Source organism: Microtus oregoni, unplaced genomic scaffold (genome assembly GCF_018167655.1).
Source record: "Microtus oregoni isolate MIOR12 unplaced genomic scaffold, Mior012 000022F_ref0000154, whole genome shotgun sequence".
Classification (NCBI taxonomy): Eukaryota; Metazoa; Chordata; class Mammalia; order Rodentia; family Cricetidae; genus Microtus; species Microtus oregoni.
The window spans coordinates 4619068-4631270 of record NW_024543081.1 but is presented as its reverse complement, the minus strand read 5'-3'; the positions used below and the strand labels follow the sequence as shown (position 1 = coordinate 4631270).

The 12203-nt window shown below is 43.9% G+C and overlaps 1 protein-coding gene across 1 annotated transcript in view; it reads left to right on the top strand.

The window, feature by feature from the left end:
• Positions 1–9806, top strand: part of Mov10l1 (Mov10 like RISC complex RNA helicase 1) — a 70288-nt gene extending 60482 nt beyond the window's left edge. The window contains exons 24-26 of the mRNA XM_041672528.1: positions 8403–8510; positions 9422–9559; positions 9711–9806. Of these exons, the coding sequence (XP_041528462.1) occupies positions 8403–8510; positions 9422–9559; positions 9711–9806 (342 nt within the window). The remainder of the gene's footprint in view (positions 1–8402; positions 8511–9421; positions 9560–9710) is intronic.
• Positions 9807–12203: the final 2397 nt, after the last annotated feature.

Here is a 12203-nt window from a genome sequence, read left to right as displayed (position 1 = left end):
AGTCCAAGTTCATATGTTTTTTTCTTTTCTATTTATTCTTCTCTCAAATATTACATCCTGTTAAACATTCCCTCCCTCCTCTTCTCCAGCCCCCCCCCCACCTTCCCTTTCCCCCAGATCCACTTCTTCATTTCCCTTCAGAAAAGGGCAGCCCTCCCAGGGATATCAACCAAACATGGCGTATCAAGTTACAATAAAACTAGGCACATTCCCTCATATTAAGGCTGGATGAAGCAACCCAGTAGGAGGAAAGGGGTCCCAAAAACAGGTAAAAGAGGCAGAGATAGTCCCTGCTCTGACAAAAACACCAAGCTACACAACCATAGCATATATGCAGAGGATCTATGTCAGACCCACACAGGAAAACTCCAACCCAAGGAGGCTAACTACACCCATGAAAACACAGGAAATAAATAATCTCACACCAGCAAAACAAAAAGAAGGGAAGCACACACACTACCACCGCCAACAACAACAACAAAATAACATAAATTATCAGTCATTGGTCATTAATACCTCTCAGTATCAATTGACTCAATTCCCCAGTAAAAACGACACAGGATGCCAGGCAGTGGTATGCACACCTTTAATCCCAGCACTTGGGAGGCAGAGGCAGACAGATCTCTGTGAGTTCGAGGCCAACCTGTTTTACAGAGCAAGTTCCAGGACAGGCTCCAAAGCTATACAGAGAAACCCTGTCTTTTTTGGTTTTTCGAGGCAGGGTTTCTCTGTAGCTTTAGAGCCTGTCCTGGAACTCCCTCTGTAGACTGGCCTCGAACTCATAAAGATCTGTCTGCCTCTGCCTCCCGCAAAATCCTGTATTAAAAAAAAAAAAAAACAAGATTCAAGCTAACAGAATGGCTATGAAAATAATATCCATCTTTCTGCTGCATAAAAGAAACACAGCTCAACATCAAAAATAGACCTTACCTCAGAGAAAAATATTTTCCAAGCAAACAGACCTAAGAAGCAAGCTGATGTAGCTAGCTATTCTAATATCTAACATTAAAATAGCCTTCCAACCAAAATAAAGCAAAAGAGATGGGTAAAGGCACTTAATATTCATCAAAAGAAAACTCCACCAAGATGACGTCTCAATTCTTAATATCTATTCCCCAAATGCAATGGCACCCACATTTGTAAAAGAAACATTACTGAAATTTAAATCGCACATTGAAACTCACTCATAATATTAATAGTGGGAGACTTGAACACCTCACTCTCACCAATGAACAAGTAATCCAGACAAAACTAAGCAGAGACATAATGGAACTAACAGACATTATGAACCAAATGGACCTAGCAGATATCTACAGAACATTTTACTCAAACACTAAAGAATATACCTTCTTCTCAGCACCTCACAGAACCTTCTCCAAAATTGACCACATACTTTGTCACAAAGAAAGTCTCAGCAGATACAAGAAAATAGAAATAACTCCTGTATCCTATCAGACCTCCACAGGTTAAAGTTGGATTTCAACAACAGAAAACCTAGAAACTCATGGAAACTCATATAAACTCTACTGAATGACTACCGGGTCAAGGCAGAAACAAAGAAATTAAAGACTTCCTAGAATTCAATGAAAATGAATGCACAGCGAACTCAAACATATGGGGCACCATGAACGTGGTGCTAAGAGGGGAAGTTCATAGCACTAAGTGCCTGCATAAAGAAGCTGGAGCTTGGCTGGAGAGATGGCTCAGAGGTTAAGAGAACTGACTACTGTTCTGGAGGCTCTGAGTTCAATTTCCAGCAACCACATGATGGCTCATACCCATTATAATGAGATCTGGTGCCCAGAACACTATATACATAATAAATAAATTAAAAAAAGAAAGAAACTGGAGTTTAACAACACACTTGAAAGTTCTAGAACAAAAAGAAGCACACACCCAAAAACAATAGACAGCAGAAAATAATCAAACTCGGGGTTGAAATGAAGATAAAAACAGAACAATCAATGAAACAAAGACGGTTCTTTGAGGAAATCAACAAGATAGACAAACCCTTATCCAAACCAACTAAAAATATCAAGATTAATAAAATCAGAAACAAGAAGCGGGGACATAACAACAGACACCAAGGAAATTCAAAGAATCATTAGGCCATACTTCAAAAACCTGTATTCCACCAAATTGGAAAATCTAAAAGAAATGAACAATTTTCTTGATAGATACTACTTACCAAAATTAAATCAAGATCAGATGAACAATTTAAATAGACTTATAACCCCTAAGAAAATAAAAGCAATCATTAAAAGTCTCCCAACCAAGAAAGAAAAAAAAAAAAACAGAGCTAGATGGTTTCAGCGCAGAATTCTACCAGACTTTCAAAGTAGAGCTAATACCAATACTCCTCAAATTGTTCCACAAAACAGAAACAGAAGTAATATTGCCATATTCATTTTATGAGGCCACAGTTACTCTGATACCCAAACCACACAAAGATTCAACAAAGAGAATTATAGGCCAATTTCTCTCATGAACATTCATGCAAAAATGCTCAATAAAAAAACTCAGAAACAAAATGCAAGAAAACGTCAAAAAGCTCATCCACCATGATCAAGTAGGCTTCACCCCAGAGATACAGGGATGGTTCATGAAAATCTTTCAGTGTAATCTACCATATATACAAACTGAAAGAAAAAACCCACACAGTCCATCTCATTAGATGCTGGAAAAGCTTTTGATAGAAATCCAACACCCCTTCATGATAAATTGCGGAGAGATCAGAGATACAGGAGATATACCTAAACATTATAAAGTCAATTTGCAGCAAGCTGATAGCCAACATCCAATTAAATGGAAGGAAACTCAAAGCACTTTCATTAAAAGCAAGTTAATGTATTTGGCTGGGTTTTTTTCGAGGCTAAACTTTTTTTAGATTCATTTTTTTATTTTATGTATAAATGCTTTGTCTGCATCATTGTCTCTATAGGATTTTATGTTTGGTACTAGGAATCCAGCAGAGAGCATGAACTGAAGTTACAGTAGATGTGAGAGGGTCCTGGCAACCGAATCCAGGCCTCTGCAAAAGGAACACGTGCTCTTAACCAGTGGTTAGTGTGCATCTCTCTAGCCCGAAGGATAAACTTTGGTTTGTTGAGACAGAGTTTCTCAGTAGCTATGGAACCAGTCCTGGAACTTGCTTTGTAGACCAGCCTGGCCTTGAACTCACAGGGATGCACCTGTCTCTGCCTCCTGAGTGCTGGGATTAAAGGCATGCACAACCACTGCCTGGCAAGGATAAACATTTTTATGTTCTTGTTCACTACATGAATTACGATTTATTATTAAAAGTAATATTTTGAGTTTGGCAAAATGGTTCATCAGGTTAAGGCACTCACTGCCAAGCTTAACCTGAGTCACTTCCAAGGACAGCATGATGAAGAGAACCAGTCCCTGCAAGTTGTCCACTGTCCTCAATGTGTACGCCCCCAATATTAGGTAAGTAATATTTGGGACCAGGAGATGGTTCAGAGGGTGCTTACTGTATATACATGAGTGCCTGGGTTCAAATCCCCTTGAACTCATAGCAGTCCTCCTGCCTCAGAATCTCAAATTCTGGGATAGCAAGACAGGAATCACCTTGACTATCTTAATTTCATTCTTCTTTATTCTGCTGTTGGGGATCTTTTAGTAATTTATCAACTTAGACTTTGAGCTATAATTACAATCTTGGTCAGGTCTTTGTCATTTCTATCCTTGCTAGAATCTGTGCTTTGGCATTTGCACATGAAGTTTTTTAATGTGGCATCTTCAAGTTATTGAGACACAGTGGTAATAATGTCCCTGAAGGCTCTGCTAGATCCAACACCTGCAAACACTCCTGGTTCCTTCATGTTTCTTTTCTTGAATGAATGTGGGTCACATTTTCAGTTCCTCTGAATGTATATATGTATTTTGAGACAGTGTTTCTCTGTAGCTTTGAAGCCTGTCCTGGAACTAGCTGTTGTAGACGTAGACCAGGCTGGCCTCAAACTCACAAAGATCCGCCTGCCTCTGCCTCTCGAGTTCTGGGATTAAAGGTGTGCGCCACCACTGCCTGGCCCTCTGAATGTTTTTAAACTTTTGTTGAGTAGTAAGAATTTTAGAAACACAGTAACTTGGGGTTCTGATACTCACCCTACGATTGTTGTGCTCTCTTCTTATTTGCTTCTTTGGCTCATAGCTGTCTCTACTCTGTCTGTGGCATCTATTTTTTTCTGGTATGTGTCCCTATTGAGTTTTATTTTCATTGTTTTTAGATATGGCTTCTGGGGGAGTAAAAGCCCAGCTTAGTGGGTCATCGGTTTTCAGCAATGGCCATCCTCATCACCTTGTGTGGTTACCATTCACTAAGTATATATCCTCAGGTGCCTTTCTGTGCAGACCTCAGGCCATTTGAGTCTTCCCAAGCTACTGCTTCTCACCAGACTCTTCTGTATCTCCTCAGCCATGAACACAGCTTCAGCCAATAATACACTCATTCCCAGCTCAAGGTCTTTTTTTTTTTTAAGTAGGAGAGACAGCTGTAGATGCTGGGTGGGAACCCAACTCTTTATTTTCCTATTTTTGTTGTATTGTTTTGGGTTTTTTTAATCTTGATTGGTTGGTTTTGGTTTTGGTTATCAGCCTAGCTTTTAATAGCTGAGCCATCTTTCTAGCCTATGAGCAGAACTCTTGGTTCTCCATATATGCTTGCCTTTTGAGGTTACAGCCAGGTAGAAGAGCCCACACACCAGAACACAGACTCCCATTATTATTACCCAGAGTTGAGTAGCATTAACACTTGTTGGGCTGTGATTATTTCCAGAACACTGAATGTGCAAGTGTATGGTTGCCTTGTTCAAGTAGACTGGTCTGTCTCCTTACTTGGTTGTCACCGTCTTGCCTAGGTCTTGTTTTGACGTAAAGCCCTTCATGGATACTAGTAGACATCCATGGGAGAACAGATCATGTGACATCAGCCTAGCCTAGTGCCACCTATCAGCCTGTCCTTGAGGCTCAGCTCAATCCTCAAGATTGCACTGATCTAGACTGAAGAGCTTTCCAGCCTTCCACACTGCCCTTGGTCACTGCTCAGCTAGCTGTCCAGCATAGTGGATTAGTTCAGAGTCTTTATGTCCAACTAATTTTCATGGGACTGACCAGGCGTTTGAGAGACTCTTTTGTTAGTGTTTGCTTGTTTGTTTATTTTAAAGATTAGTTTTAGTTTATGTGTATAGATGCTTTACCTGTATGTGTGTATCTACAACACATACATGAAGTGCTTGTGGAGGCCCTGGACTAGAGTTAGGTGGTTGTGAGCCACTTAGTGAGTCAATTCTGGATCCTGTGGAAGAGCAACCAGTGTTCTTCATTGCTGAGCCCTCTCTCTAGATTCTGGGGTTTTTGTTTGGTTTGATTTGGTTTGGTTTGGTTCGTTGGTTGGTTTTTGGTTTTAGATTTTTCGAGACAGGGTCTCTCATACTGTATAACAGTCCTAGCTGTTCTGGATCTCTCTTTGTAGACCAGGCCTCGAACTCTCAGAGAGAGATCCACCTGCCTCTGCCTCCCAAGTGCTAGGATTAAAGGCTTAAGTCACCACCACCCAGTCCTAGCTTCTGGTTTTTAGAAATAGTTTCTGCTTAGATCTCAAACTGGTTTAGAACTCATTTTGTATCCCAGACCAGCCTCAAACTCATGATCGTCCTGTCTCAGGCTTCCAAGTGCTCACATAGGAATCTTAAATGGTAAGGGTTTTGTTTTGTGTGCTAGGAATCAAATGGCCTTGTGCGTGGTAGTCAAGGATTGAACCATTGAACTACATTCATATTCTTTTATGCTACTTTTTTTTTCCAAGACAGGATTTCTCTGTGAAACAGTCCTGACTGTCCTATAACTCATTTTGTAGACCAGGCTGGCCTCAAACTCACAGAGATCCGCCTGCCTCTGCCTCCCAAGTGTTGGGATTAAAGGCATGCATCACCACCACCCATGTATTTCCTTTTAAAAAATACCCTCAGTATTTTTCATTTCATTATTATTCTGTGATTTTTTTAATATTTACAAGTATTTTGCCTACGTATATGTCCATGTGCCACATTATTTCTTGCTGTCCAATAAGGCCAGAACAGGGTGTCAGATCCCCTGGGACTGGAGTTATACATGGTTCTGAGCCTTCATGTGGGTGCTGAGAATTTGAACCTGGGTCATCTGGAAGAGTAGTCAGTGCTTTTAACCACTGGGCCATCTCTCCATCACCCTGTCCTACCTTTTTATCCCCATACCCAGCTCAGAATGTAGCACATATAGACACATATAACTCTTACGGTGTCACTCATTTGCCAAGAGAAAGCAAGTAACCTTTGCACTGATGGTCAGATCTGCTTATAGCAAGAAACCAGCTTGTCTATGGTGGAGACACAGGATTTTAATCCCAGCACTGGGGATGCAGGTCAATGGCTCTCTGAGTTCAAGGCCAGCCTGGTCTACAGAGTGAGTTCCAGAACAGCCAGGACTACACAGAGAAACCCTATCAAGAGAGAAAGAGAGAGAAGCCATCACTCAGATGTCTGTTTGTCACAGCCTGGCGCAATTGCCCTGTGTAGCCTTGCTGGAAGGAGCCGGAAAGGCCGAATCCTCCAACACGCCCCCATGGGACCTTTGCATTGGCATCACTGATGCCAAGCTGCAGAGGTATAGTCTGAGAATGGTATATCACTGTGATCAAGCAACTATAACCTAGAACATGCTTCTCAAATCCCTTGCTTGTTCTCACATGCAGGTTTGAAGAAGGGTTTGAAAAATTTTAAATGTAGGGCAGGGCTGGAGAGATTGTTCAGAGAGAGGTTAATAGCACTGGCAACTCTTCCAGAGGTCCTGAGTTCAGTTCCCAGCAACCACATGGTAGCTCACAACCAAGTGTAATGAGACCTGGTGCATGCAGGAATACATACAGGCAGAACACTTTATACATAATAAATATTTTTTTTATTTTTCCGTTCAAATATTTATACTTCCTTCCCTCCTCCCAATCCCTGCCCGCCCCCCTCCCCCTCCTCTCTCCACCTCCCTGCTTGAGAGAGGGCAGGGAACCCTACCCTGTGGGAAGTCCAAGGCCCTCGCCCCTATATCCAGGCCTAGGAAGCTGTGCATCCATATAAACGAGGGTCCCAAAAAGCCAGAACATGCTGTGAAAACCAAGTCCCAGTGCCTTTACTAATGACTTCTCAGTCAGCCCCCATTGTCAGCCACAATCAGAGAGTCTGGTTTGATCACATGCTTGTTCAGACCCGGTCCACCTGGATTTGGTGAGCTCCCATTAGAACAGGCACACTGTCTCAGTGGGTGGACCAACCCCTCGCGGTCCTGACTTTCTTGCTCATCTTCTCCCTCCTTCTGCCCTTCAACTGGACCTTGGGAGCTCAGTCCGTTGATCTGATGAGGGTCTCTGTGGTGATATTCGAGATAATCATAATATTTTTTAAAATGTAAGACAAGAAGGTTACAACAAAAGTGCTGAAGACTGAAGCCGGCACTGAACTTGAGCATCATTAAGAACTGAGGTTCTCGGGCTAGAGCAAAGATTTGTGAGCCACAGCAGAGCTCCACTAACTTTAGACCACGAAAGCAGAGTGGGTCACAGTGACAAGAGAGTGGGGAGATGTTACTGGTGGTGTCCCAGGCTTTGCCTATGGCCACATGGCCCCTGTGTGCCTTCCTAAGCATCACATGCAGAGACTTTTGGGAATTTGTAGTGATTTGAAGGAGAATGGCCCCTAGAGGCTCATCTTTCTGAATTGTTGGTCCCTAGTTGATGGAACTGTCCACATTCTAATGTTCTATTCTTCCAAAGTTCAACAGAATTATCCATTTAGCTGTGCTTACAGCATGCTGACACTTCTGTAGCCCACAGTTCCAAAAATGTTGTGAATTCCTCCTGCAAACCAACTTGCAAAGGCCTGAGATGCCATGGTCAGGTTTAGTCATAGCAATAGCCACACTTCTCTCGTACCAATTTTCTGTATTAGTTACTCACATGTCACTTTGAGACACCTGACAAAACAGCTCAGGGAGGAAAGGACTTATTCTGGCTCAGATTTCAGAGGATCTCAGTCCATAATGGTGGGGAAGACATGGTGAATAACTTAATTCCTTGCAACGGAACATGTGGCAGAGACAGTTCATCACAGGACTGGAAAGCAGGGCTGGAAAGGCCCTTCAACAGCCTTCAGAAGCCTACTCTGTCAACTGGGCCCCACTTTCTAAAAGTTACACAGCTTCCCAAAATAGTGCCACCAGCTGTGGACCAGGTGCTCAAAAGTATTAGAGGAAGTGTGTTTCAGATCCAAACCATATAGTATTTGGGTTAACTGTAATAGGTATATATCTTGATTTTTACAATGTTATTTTTAATCTTATAACCTGTTTTAAAGGTGGAGAAAATAAAAATCCTTCTGCGGAATGTGGACTTGACTGACATAAAGGTTGGCTCAGTCGAGGAGTTCCAGGGGCAAGAATACTTGGTCATTGTCATTTCCACTGTAAGTTCTCTGTTTGTGGCCAGCTGACATATGCTTGAAATCTCTGGTTATTTAATGAATGACAGATACACTCAAATAAAGTGGTAGAACCTAGTTCACAGTGTAACAGACTGCACTGCAGGCTAGAGACTCTGGTACTAGACTCAAGTGTTTCCAAAAGTGGTAACTATACTACATTGTTTAACAAAATCCCAAAGATCAAACCAGGTGGTGGTGGCAGAGCACACCTTTAATCCCAGCACTGGGGAGACAAAGGCAGGTGGATCTCTGTAAATTCAAGGCCAACTTCGTCTACAGAGTGAGTTCCAGAACAGGCCCCAAAGCTACAGAGAAACCCTGTCTTGGAGAGGCCGGGGGGGGGGGGGGGGTCAGGAGCCCAAGTGAAAAGAGTTTAGGAAGAAATAGCCAATGCACGGAGGAGGAATAAACTAGTGAAAGACAGATGAGGTGGTGCACGCCTTTGATCCTGGCATTTCAGAAGCAGAGGCAGGCAGATCTCTTTGAGTTTGAAGCCCCCTGGTCTATATAGTGAGTTCCAGGACAGCCAGGGCTACATAGTAACACCCTGCCTAAAACAACAAAAGAAAAAGATAGTGAAAGACAGCCAGCTAGAGAGCAGAGTGCTCAGCCCAACATTTGCCTTTATCCACCACACAAGGACAGCTTAACTCTCAAACCACTGACTTTTAATTTTTAAAGTATCCTCGTTGCAAGCTCATGCTAACTGCTGAGTGAAAATTCAGATGCAAAAAAGAAAATGAAAACCCAGACAGAACCTGTTAGCATCTCAGGGACTTTCTGTCTGCAGACAGATGAGGTCATGTTGCTTCTTAACCTTTCTGGTTTTGTGTAAAAAAAAAAAAAAAAAAACACCTTGAAATACCATTTTTATTCATCTTTGTGTCTTGTAGGTGCGGTCAAATGAAGATAGATTTGAAGATGACCGTTATTTTTTGGGTTTCTTGTCCAATTCAAAAAGATTTAATGTTGCAATCACAAGACCCAAAGCATTGCTGATCGTTCTGGGAAACCCTCATGTCCTTGTCAGAGTGAGTTTACAGAACACTGGGCTGTCATGTCTTGATGGAGGAAGGGGGCGAGGGGGATACAGGTCTCAGGAAATGCCTTCTGAGGTCAACGATGCACCTGGCACCAGGAGACTCTGGGCCTTCACTTACTTGGCTCTCTTCTTTTCCTTAGGATCCCTGTTTTGGAGCGCTGCTAGAATACAGTGTTACCAACGGTGTCTACACAGGGTGTGATCTACCTCCCGAACTGCAGGCTCTCCAAAAGTGAGCTCTCCAAACCCACTGAAGCCTCAGGTCCAGCCTGGATGCCTTTTTTACTTTTCCTGACCCCTGGGCTACAGCAGCCTCTGTCCTGGAGTTTAGTGGTCAGTGTCACTCCACCCTTGTATACCTGAATAGGTAAACAAAGCACCCAGTCAGAAGCACTGTGGAGGAAAGTGCTTTTGTGCTCACTGGTTCAGTGTCAGTGTCAATATCTGTGGGGCACAGAAGAGTCTGGCCTGTTGACAAGGAGACATTGTGCCTCGCTCTAGGGACCCTTAGGTCCAGATATGCTTCAGTCTTCTATGACTCTTGTGGCTTCCTGGTCTCAAGACTGAACACGGTGTAGGTAGGACCACTGAGTCAGCTGAGCTGCTCCTGCTTCCTTTTACTGACCTTGGTTCATAACAGTTTGTTTCTGCCAGTGGGCAGTCACTGCCACTACCCTCCCCCAAATAAACACTACAGGAACTCCAGCCTCTTTCTGTCTCTGAATCCACCTGCCTCAGTGATAAGGGTTTTGTCTTTCATTTGCACTCTGCTGGCTAAAATCTCTGGAGTTGGCTCTGCCATCATCTGGTCTGTCCTGATGTAGATGTATGTGAAACAGCAGGAAAGACACCAGCTCCACTCACCTGAGAACCACAGGCCACAGCTGGCCGTGTTGCAACACCTGAGAACTGAGAAGGGTATTGGATGGGATGAAGCCCGCCTAGACCTCAGTATTTCTGGAAAGGGGCAGTCAGTAAAGGCCCATACTAGAACCCTGTCTGTCCTCCCTGGCCTGTCCCTACATTCAAGTAGATACCAACTTGTAAGAGCCTTCATGCATTAGGTGAGACGGGCTCCTTGATGGACCAAACTGGACTTCCAAGTCTGTGCTCTAGAGGCACTAAGAAAAGTAAAATTTCACCAAGCTTCCTCTCTCTAGCTTATGGGAGGCCAGGACAAGTTCTGTGGCTCTGCCATGGCCTACTGTAGGCACTGCTGCCAAAAGAACTGCACTTGGAGGTGGGGTCTTTCAGAACCCGGTGAGCAGCAGTGTGGAGTTTAGCCCTTTTGTGCAGGTGAGGACTGTCTCCCTGAGGAGAGTTTCCACTCCCTCAGTCCTGCACATGGCTGATGGAGCCCTTATGCCCAGATCCTGGGTGCACAGAGAGATCCCCACAGAGGCTTCTGCTCTAAAAGCCTGCACCCATCCTATTACAGTGTTCCCCCTCCACCGTAGGGACTAGACCTGGCTAACTAGAGCACAGAGGGATAATTCCCCCCAAAAATTTCAAGTCTCTACTACCTCAGGACCACAATGGGCAAGGTACTTTCCTCAGGCAGGGAATGGAGAGCCTTAGGTGAGGGGCTTTGTTTGGATGGAGCTGAGAGCAGCACAGGCCGGCCAGCCTCCAGCCAACTTTCTCCATTCTTCTCTCATAGCATAGTGATGCTCTGAGCAGTAGTCATAGCCCTTTACCATCCCAGGAAAAACCATAAGCTTCATCCTGCCCATGGCATCCTGGAAGGTGCTGCCCCTTAGTGAGCCTTTTCAGCTTAATTCCTGTCAGGCCTCCACATCTGTGTCATCTTTTGTTCCAGATCAGAACTCAGTTGCAGTGTGGCCACCAAGAAAGGCCTTAGACCTTAGCTATATGAGCAAGTGAGGGTAGGAACAAAGACAGGGTTAACACCAAGAGATAATTAGCAGGTTCCAGGAAGGGAGCCAGTGATTAGGAATGTCAGGTAGATGTTAGTCCATCAGTGACCTAGTCTACTGAGTACCCAGCTAAAGTTAGTCATGAACCCATGGGCCCTCAGCACCTTTCTACCCCAGAAATAGCCACCCAGCTCAGGGTAACCACATCTGCTCCCGCTTGAACAGAGCATCCTATGGCTGAGACAGGTGTAGGGCATACCTCAGAATCTAGAGAGCTGGGACCAAAGGCATGAGTAAGGCGGGCCAAGGTTAGCAGCATCTCGGGAATAGATGCCAGTTTGGTTCACTGTAGGGGAACATTATACAGAGCAAGCAGCAGCCTGCATAATTGGGATGACAAAAGAAAGCCTTAGAAAATAGAGCACAGAAGGTCCTCTCTCAGGGGTGACAACTCTACCCAGACCAGTGTGACCCCCTGCCAAGCAAGGACCAAGAACGTGTGTAGGCAGGTAGTCAGAGAAAGACTTCCTGCATTTTTCTTTCTAATTTTGCTTATTCTTAACTTGGGTGTTTTATGTGCAGTGCCAGTGGAGTGTAGAAGATGGTTCAGGATCCTCTGGAGTTGCAGCTGATTGTTAGTTGCCATGTGGGTTCTAGGAACCAAACCTGGTTCCTCTATGAGCAGCCAATGCTCTCAGCTACTAAACTATCTCTCCAGCCCCAGTTTCTCATTTTTAAAAGGCTGCTGACAATGTC